Source organism: Dermacentor variabilis, chromosome 1, assembly GCF_050947875.1.
Source record: "Dermacentor variabilis isolate Ectoservices chromosome 1, ASM5094787v1, whole genome shotgun sequence".
NCBI classification, from domain to species: Eukaryota; Metazoa; Arthropoda; class Arachnida; order Ixodida; family Ixodidae; genus Dermacentor; species Dermacentor variabilis.
Window position 1 is genome coordinate 259,717,289 of NC_134568.1, and position 10,097 is coordinate 259,727,385.

Here is a 10,097-nt window from a genome sequence, read left to right on the forward strand (position 1 = left end):
TCGCAAGCTAGTAAAACCAGCGCAGCACTACGCCAAAAAGTTATATTGCCTAAGAATCGACTAGAAGTAGACAAGTTGGTTTTCCTTCGGTCTTATAATGCAATACAATTATCTTTTTTATTGTGAGTGGTTGAGTACTAGGGACAGAATTATAACAAGGAGTTCCTATGTCATCGGGATAGTACTAGATGAAAGTCCCGATAGAGCCTCAAATCGTGTCCTCCATTTACCCCAACTTCTTGATTACTAAAGCTCTGTTTCCGATAATATCAACGCCTTAGACATTTTCGACCATAAACTCATCACTTTAGCTTGACTTAATATTTGCCTTTAGGGTACCTTTAACCTCACAGCAACTTTGCTGCTGCCGATTTCACATGCTTCAGGAACTTGTCTGCATAAATTTGCTCAAGGCAAGTACACCGCTTGTCCTTTTAACATACTTTTAACGGAAGGTTACAAGACGGTCTATTGAAACTTTTTGGCAAACAATGTTTTTGTAAAACTTCAAACAGCATTCACAAAATCTTAAATTAAGTCCAAATTCATGAGCTTTATGAAAATTTTGTGAGAAGTGGCACGTACGTATCTGGTACCAAGAGACCGCCACCACAACAGGTTTCAATGACGTGATGAGCCTCCCTTTTCGCATCCAAAGCCGCGTTGCACTTGGCGTGCATTTTGAACTGATCACATTAAAACTTGACATAATTAAATATTAGTTGCACTTTTGTGGAATTGAAGCTCCATATTGTAATTGGAGCCTCAATTAACTGGATAGCCGTCAATGGCATTGATGGCTATCCAGTTAAAGCAATAAAAACATGGCAAAAATTTTCTCAGTACTTGTTTAAATAATTGAAAATGATAATGATGGAGAATACAAGACATAGTTCTAAAATATAGCTCTAAATTAACATTAACCAACTTACCTTCAAGTGGGAGCTGGGCCAAGACACCATCAGGCATTGACTCCTGTGGCCTTGGGCTGCTAAGGGCAGATATACATTCTGCGAGTCTATCAGCTTTTGGCCCTGCTGCTGGCAGCCTTGGACGCTCAACATTATGCTTCACCATATCATAAAAGTCTTCCGGTTCATCATTTCCAGAGTCTTCAGAGTCACTTTTCTAAAATAAACAAAGACAAACATTACAGAAATTGCCCTGACCTGCTTTATTTTCTACTTAACAATCTAAACAGGACGTAACTTGTATAAAAAATATATGTAAGGGAATCACCAGCCGGCTGGTTTTATCTTCAGGAACAGTAAACATACTTTTCAAAATAAGCAAAGTGCAGCAGCAAATCCAAAGGAAGACTGGGAAAGACTACAAGACAGACACATGACATGTTCAGTTTTTTCCCAGCCTTCTTCACGATTTTTCGTGTCACACTAAAAATTTTAGACAAGCATCAGCATAGTTCTCTCCATGCACATTAGTGGGAAACAAACAAGGAGCCGCATAAACACAGAAAAAATATAAAAGTATGGAGCACATGTCTAAAGGGTGTCGCCGCTAATTGAAGCTAGGGTTTTAAAAATATTCCTGTTCATTAAAGAAGGAAACAACTTAAATATGTCGTTATCCACTCTATTACACAAGTCATACTATTTCTTATATTCGAATTGCATAATTAGTCAAGATTATTAATTAACTGTCTTAAATTTAGGGAAAAAGTGCCTATGAGAAAGTTGTAATGTGTGCCAGGAAATGTCCAATGCAGCACTTTTCAACTTCCTACGTATTACACAATTTCTTTTCTGAGTCATAAAAAGAAACCGAAATATGTAAGTCAGTAAAGGAGAGAGAGCTGAAATTACTGGAGGATGATCATTCAAGTTAAGCAATAGCTTCCTGCTAGATCAGCTGAGATTATCTGTTGGGGACACTTATTGTTTAGTTCTATTGGTTAATGATATAAGGCATGTGGATGCTCCAACTTACACTGCCTGCAGTATGCCATCCACTCGATTCTATGCCACTCTTATAGACCATTCACGCCTGGCCGATCTCACTGACACTGACCACTGATGAAGCACGAAAAGGAGCACCCTCAAAAAGTAATCACAACAAGATTGCGGCTCAAGTCGGCACATTTAATTACCCTGTCTTCATGATCAACACAATTTACCTGGCCAGACAGCCATTACACTAAGTGTGGAGGAGCCCAAAAGAAAGGTTCGCTTAAAAAAAATGAACATGCGACTACCTACTCGCACACCATGACCGGAGCTCTCAATTGTGCCCCCCATGAACAGCACTTTTAACCTGCTGTGCTGCCACTGAACAGCGATGCAATTGGTGTCTGTGAAATTGACGGCAGAAATTACGTCTCTCTTGCACTGCTGAAAGCAACAAGCACAAGAGTTCATGACAGCAATAAGCAGAGTTAAGAACCCGAAACTGTAGCTGCCCTGCCACTTTCACAGAGACAGCACACTAGATTACAAGTGCTATTCGTTCATGTGAGGCATGTGCAACATGTTTGAGAGTACTGGAATTGCAGCACACAAGTTGGCAGCTACAATACATATATATATTTTTTTCTTTTCTTTAACCGTGTAGACACGTGTAAGGGCTATACTTTCTTTTCATGATTTTGACTAGATGTGGCCCTTACAAAGGGCCAGGCCATATAGTCCCATTTATCAGATTACGAATTCCAGTAACTTGCATGCTTTCTCACGGAATGTCTTTCTCGATTTATTCATTTCAACGAGCTCCTCTCTCTGCTTCAGGTACCAAATTATGCACTTGTCGTCGACACTGCAGTTGCGGCCAGCTGCTCCGTTGCCATGCTCCTCAGTGTTCGCAAAAAGATTAACCTTAAATGCAGGGTCGTGCGCCATCAAATGCCTCCTCTACATTGCGGACTCCCAGCAGCAGAGAAATGAGCCGAAAGGGCTCGCTGAAAAAACTAACCCCACAAATAATAGGTGGCACTGGTGATTTGGTGTCACGGAGGAATACGGTTGTGGCCGCGCCCCAGACATCAGAGGGCAAAGCACAGCTCCTGCCATATAGTAACAGCGTGTGAAAATTTGCTGATAAGCACGTGCGGCATGAGCGCACAGAACATAATTGCTTCATAGTTCAAAGAAATGCAAGAGCGAGAGCTCTCCACAAAAGATTCCGTAGTGCCAGGGACGTGGTCTATGTGGACGCGGCATACGCAAATAGGCAGACTATGTCGATAGTTGCTACGAGTCTAGAGGGTGACTGCAGAGTTAGTGGGACGGTAAAAACAGGGAAGGCGGCGGTGGCGGAGGAGGCTGCCTTAGCACTGGTAATAGCCTCCACGGAAGCTAACATCGTAGTAAGCGACTGCAATACAGTCGTCAAGAACTATGCAAAAGGAAGAATCTCGCCGGAAGCACTGAGAATATTAAGAAACTTTCGTGAAGATCGCAACATTCACATTATATGGGCACCCACACACTCCTCTCTTCCCGTGAACGAAGTAGCGCACAACCTGGCTCGAGAACTGACAGGCCGAGCAGATAATATGCAACAAATACTGGGAACAATGAGAGACCGGCTGACCAGCTTTAACGAGATCACCAAACACTATAAATTGGCAAGGGCCCATTTCCCCCAGCACACTCCTCGCTGAGTAGAAGGCAAGCGTCGGCATGTCACCTCTTACAACAAACAGATACACATACAAAACCGGTGGCGTACCACCGCTACTACCCGGACCTTTACACTGATTGATGTAGATTCTGTCAAGAAAGGGCGGACCTACAACATATGGTTTGGGCTTGTCCTCGGACACCCACCCAGAATAAAATAAACAAGACCAGAAAGCAGTGGGAGACCGAATTGCTCAGCTGTGCACCGGAAGACCAACTCAAGCCAATCCAGCAGGACGAAGATGCCGCCAGGGCCCAAGGCCATCATCTAGGTTGAAAGGCCCAGGTCTCAAATCTGCTGTGCACAAATAAAGTTTATTCCTCCTCCTCCTCATAGCTGGATGGGGGTGCGGCCTTTACTTGAGATTATACGGTAATATTCCATAGGTTTCTTTAAATGAGCAAAAAATTGTGTAGTAGGTAGGAAGATGTCCTTTAGCATGTCCCAATACTTTCTCATTGAAAGTTTTTCTCTCAAGTTAAAAATTTGCAAAGCTGACCAACTAATCTTGACTGATTATGCAAATAGGCAAAACAAAAAATTGCTTTTAGTCGCTTCTTCCTATAGCGTGCTGGCATATATAGAAAACCATGGATAAGTTAGGTGGGATACCTTGTTTAAGGTATAAACCCCACGCAAGCGATCTTGCGTGCAACAGCTACAAGCAACGCGATGGCGATGGCTGTCCCGTTCGCTTGTCCCCTACAAGCCGTACCCCATGCGAGCGATGACCTTGAATGGCACCGAAACTGGCGTGACAAGCACTTTATTAATTTAAGTTGATGTGTTTCACTGTAGGGAGCAGTGTAAAATATTTCTGAAGGTCTAGCTATAGGTTCTTATCCTTGCACATATCACAATTTAGTCATTAGCTCATTCCATGCGACAATCAGTAGTACTTGACTGATGTACATGCATCCAGTTCCAGGTCTGCACTATCGGATAGTCACTTAGTTTTTTCAGGCGACGAGTGACGATGTCTAGGTTTCCAGAACTGAGTGGCAAGAATGAGCGATTTGTTTGCGCGATGGCCCGTTTCATTGCTCAAAGCCGTTGCTATTATACACAAAATTGCTCTGATGAGGTTTGGGGTTAAGCAGCTGCACGGCAAACTGCAGCCAACAGCTGTTACAAGATGCAGTATCAAACCTGTCAAGGTTTATGAAGGGAGCACCAAAATGATGAGCATAAATGACAAAAAAGCTGAATTTGTTACTTTGCTGTTTCCCTGCTAGCTCCCTATTTGTCTTGCTTATAAGGCTAACTTTCCACTGCACATCAAAAGACAATCAGCTATCAGTGATCCTCCACTATTTTGAATATAAAATGTCCAATGAGATCTAGCTAAGTTACCGTCTATTTGGTATGTTAGTTCCTTCTTTGTGTACTCCTCATGCAGTCAGCTGCATTTAGGTTTCGCCACTTGCAGTCTGAATGGAAAAATGCTAAGAGAGCATACACTAAATTCATTTTTGTAATTTTCTTTAAATATTCAGTATTCGGTCAGTATTCTAGAACCATTTGACACAGGAAATAAGAAAAAGCTAGAGAATTACATGAACATTAACATCAGACAGCCATTGTAAACTGGAGCCATTGTAGCAAACGTCAGTGGTAAAAGGTGACAGGCCTGGAATGCCAGGCAAGCATTCCAGGCCTGTCAATGTAAAAGTCATGAGTGCAGCTACTCACGAGCTTTACCGGTCTCGCAAAGTGAGCAATTAAAGAGCTAACCTGGATAATAGACTGCCCACACGTTACGAAAAAAACACTTTCACAGTATTCACTATGGCAAGAAGGGAGATAAAAAAACAAACTGTAGCAGCTTTTTTTCCCCCTCACAAAGCCTGACACTCCCAAGTTGTAAGGTCTACGAGAGTACAGATCAGTACTCTTAGCCATTCGTTCATGCAAAATGTGCCAAATATGCACAAAATACAAGCCATGCTTGCAATGTATTTAACAGGGAGTATTTAACATTGTTCTTGCAATGGCACGGCACTAAGGACAAGCATACAGCTGTTGTATTTACCTCTGCATACAGAAGGCATGCTCACATTCACAACTAGGTATGACCATTGATTGTTGCCCGTCTTTCAATAGCTAAAAATTTGTTTTTATAGCCAGTGCAGATTTTCATTCAACCCTCATAAACTTATAGTATTTCTTGCACGATGAAGCAACTTCCTTGAGTGCCTAGCAATTATAGCATAGCACTACATTTATGTTCGTTCGACAGAGAATTTAACAAGACACTCACATTTACAACCGAGGATAACTGAAAAATTCCATCTTGGTGCCTTTATCAAGTACACATGCGCCGACAATTGGGAACAAAATGGGGATCAAGGTAGAAAGAGTGATGAGGTAAATGCTTGCCACAAAAAATAATGTTCTGGGGTTTTACCTGTCAAAACCCTGATATGATTATGATGCGCACTGTAGTTGGGGGCTCGAGATTGATTTTGAACACCTGGGATGTGCACCTAAATCTATCTACATGAGCACTTTTACTTGTGTACATATCGAAATATGGCCACTGCAGCCAAAGCAGACCCACAGCCTCGAGCTCTTCAGCAAAACATCTTAGCTGCTAAGCTACCATGACGGGTGCGAATACCAACCTTGGCTCTATGTTTGTTGACTTGCGAACGTCAGCGACAGCTTGGTGAGCACGAGACAAAATATTAACGAGTGACTGGGTCTGCAACCGCTATTCAAATACATTAGTTCTTTGTTCATCAGATGCATTGAAGGCACAATGGTGAAAGTGCATCTGAAGGTGAAGTGCATTGAAGGTATCTTCAGTGCATCTGATAAATGAAGAATTAGCATAATTAATGATGGTTGAAGGCCCAATCCCCACCCACCTTACTGTTTTCTCTTCTGGTGACCATGCTGGCACTGGTGTCAGCAAATAAGCAAAGATATGTAATGCCATAGTCTTGTACTCATATTATTGCCTCTTACCTCTTTTTACCTTTATTCTTACTTTCTGTCGCAGTGTCCGCATATGCATATTAATGCTCAAAGATGGAATTCTTTTCCAATAAACCTCACTTGTTGAGCATCTTTTCTGTAAACTTCTCTGCACTACACTAATGCCCTTGTCTACCTAAACATCTTTCATGCAGTGCAGCGAAATTGTTCCTACAGCAACGTAACTAATCCCTGTGTTTTTTTTTTCCATCCATGTTCACTTTGCACTGCTTTTCACCATGAACATAATAAAAATGCCAACCGTATACAGGCTGCAAACACGCAGGCATTATCACTGCAAAGCCCTGAACAACGAAGATAACCTTAAAAGTCACTGCTCTGTAGTCCCAAGTACACACTTTTTGGCAGCTGTAATAAATGGCAATGTACAGAAAACTGCTTCATAGAATATAAAAAATATAGTTGTCCTGTGGTTTTTCAACATGAAAGAAAGAACTAGTTTATTAATTTCATAATATTTAATCTATGCCCATTACAGCCCAAGTACAACACTATGTGAAGTTTTTAAGGAATGCTAAGTGGCAGAACTCAAGATGTCGAAGAAGACCATTCAAATAATTATGAGTACAATAAATGATAACAAGATGGTAAATAATGCACAACTGCTACCTACATTTGCCAGTTCACTATGTGGGCATTAATAATAATAATAATAATAATAATAATAATAATAATAATAATAATAATAATAATAATAATAATAATAATAATAATAACAACAACAACAACAACAACAACAACAACAACAACAACAACAACAACAACAACAACAAATTTGTTTGACAGAGACAGGGGTAATTGGAGATTGCAGGGAGAGGCCTTCGTCCTGCAGTGGACATAAAAACATAAAACAGGCCGATGAAAAAATTTGTGCTTTGTAGAAAGTATTTTTAAATCAGCCCATAAAGCAGACACCCATTGCACAAAGAACATCTGCAACACAAAACTAGTGTTACACAACAACACTTCTAAGGTCCCTCCCATTTGATGTAATAGTTCTGCGGAAACCTGCAAAGTGGAGAGAACTAATGAAGGGAAAATGAGACATCCACCCAAACGGTGGGTGTCTCTTCCATTTGACTGTATTTTGTGAAGAGGTTCAGAAGGTGTTGAACGTACGATTTGTTTCATCAATGCAGCGCTTGTGGCATCTACACACATATCCCTAATCTTTTCACCAGAGTGTGGGCAGGATGCAGAAGGAGTGCACAGCATTCCCTGCACTTGCAGGAGAGGCATTAAAGGCATCGTGTAGAGAATGCTGGGCTTATTCTGCATGTACACAGAATTAGCACTGTTCAGTCGAAAACTGCTCAGTAGGGGCAAGATGAATCAACGAAACCTTCCAATGTTACTATGTGACTTTTGAAGTGTCAAACTGCTTGCTAACACCTACCTAAGAGCAATGATCCATGGTTAGCACTATATCAGTAAAACCATAGCCAGCAAGTTCTTTCTACTTTATGCTGTAGCGCTGCATGTAAAACAAAGAACCCAAAATTACTGCTTACCCATCCCTGGTCTCCATCCAAGTCGGACAGCACATCAGGATACAAAAAAGCATGGCATGTGCAACACAGAGGGTGGCCAAAGGATGGTCCATAGAAGCCATTGCATGCATGGCACACTGTTTGCTGCAAGGGCCAAAGGTACATGAATCACATAGTACTTGAGACAAGAGCCCAGCCAAGGTATACATGAATATTTTGCGACTATTCAGACTAATTTCGTGATCACGGGCTATAAACACACACAGCATGTGAATCTAGAATAAGCAAACAAGAGGCTGTGGGCGCCACAAAATGCAATCAGTCTGCAACCGAAGGTCAACAAAAGTATTCTAGCTCTTTGCCATAACTCTGCCCAAAAAAAGTACAACTAAAGAGGACTAGTGATGCTCTATAACAGCACACATAGCACAAACGGTTAAGTCACATATGATGAAATAGCGTGTACGCCTAGTTTACTAGCAGTAAAAGGAAATTTCGGAGATGCACTTAGATGTGGAATCCGCTACTATGCTGCGGTTTGTAAACGAGTTTACAAGGCTCAAGACTGCCCTGTCGCGCTGTCTATAATTTCCCAGTGCGACTACAAAAGCAGCTACATTAATTGCATCTACAAAAATTTTAAGCGTATCATGCCCTGGCAGTCACTAGAAGCGTTCGATGCACGGCGTACTGTTAAGAGCGCAAAGTCGAACCCAATAAAGGAAAGATAACCGAACACATTTATCATTCCTATATCTCAACGCTTAAGCGCATGAAAAAATGCGATTCCGACACACCGTCAGTTCACAACGTTTGATGTTGTCGCGTCTCGGACGCGTCCCGTAACAATCAGCTACTCGAAGGACGGTAAAATATCCATCGTCAGGGAAAAAACAGCGGTACCTAAAATTCATACTAGCCGCAGTAAGCCACAACATTACGGATTGATGCGCTTGCCTGTCGCGTCAATTGATGAAATCGCGTACTGCTTCTACTAAGCTACACAAGTGCTGCTTTCGAACGTTCCGAAGACGAACGGCGTTCTTACGTAGCGCAGAAGCAAATACGAAGTGCCATTAAATTGCCATCACATAAGCCTATGACAAACCTTGAACTGGAATATATTGTGTCCGTTCCGAGTAATTTCTTCCAGCCGACCATCAGCAGGACGCCTGACAGATACCGTGCTGCGCTGGAGATTGCAGTTCACGGCAGCCATTTCCTACGCCATGCGCTGCCGCCGAGATGAAAATGCTATGCTTAAACGACAGATCAAGACTGCATCGCTACTCTTTTGGCACAAAGATGCTCACACCTGGCATATTATTCACCTAGTCAGCGACGTAACTAAACCAGGCGGCGACAGAAAAACACGGCACACTGACGCTGCGCTAGGTAGACGCTCAGCCGTCATAATATCTGCACCCGCTCGATCGCGTTCCCTAGCCGCGTTCGACTTCCAGCACAACAGTGCTGGCACATGGTGGCCACTAACGGTATGGCGCTGCTGGTTTCAGCAGTTCTGTTAAACATTAAAGTATTGATCAAAATGTTTTTTCTAAAAGTTAGCACCTGTGTATAATTATATTTTACAATGACAAAAAGATTAAATTGTAAAGTACAGAACAAGTCCGCTTGCACGAGCAGCTTCTACAATTGAAAAGTACCAATATGAACCGCAATCCAAATGCCGCGTCGTCTGCAGTAATTGCTTAATTTATTCTACTGTTATCAGTCATGAGTAGCATAGTTTCATATAAAGTTACTTGGTCGAGTAGTAGCTAGTGTAATGCGGAAGCAACGACAAATGGTTCCACCGGTGTGCGCCAGCCGAGTGCTGCGATGGTCCTTGATCTAAAGTCACTCTATAAATTTTTGAGAGACTTTACCTTGATCAAGAACAGCACTTTCGATTTGTCGGTGTAGCCGGCTGCGGGGGATTTCAACCACCCCCTTTTTTTTCGTGTCACG

General features: G+C 42.1%; 1 protein-coding gene across 1 annotated transcript in view; it reads right to left on the reverse strand.

Annotated features, from left to right (window-relative positions):
* Positions 1-9,592, reverse strand: part of morgue (modifier of rpr and grim, ubiquitously expressed) — a 59,628-nt gene extending 50,036 nt beyond the window's left edge. The window contains exons 1-3 of the mRNA XM_075673921.1: positions 9,235-9,592; positions 8,148-8,270; positions 933-1,128 (exon numbers count right to left, since the gene is read on the reverse strand). Of these exons, the coding sequence (XP_075530036.1) occupies positions 933-1,128; positions 8,148-8,270; positions 9,235-9,345 (430 nt within the window). The 5' untranslated portion in view covers positions 9,346-9,592. The remainder of the gene's footprint in view (positions 1-932; positions 1,129-8,147; positions 8,271-9,234) is intronic.
* Between the last annotated feature and the right edge of the window lie 505 nt (positions 9,593-10,097).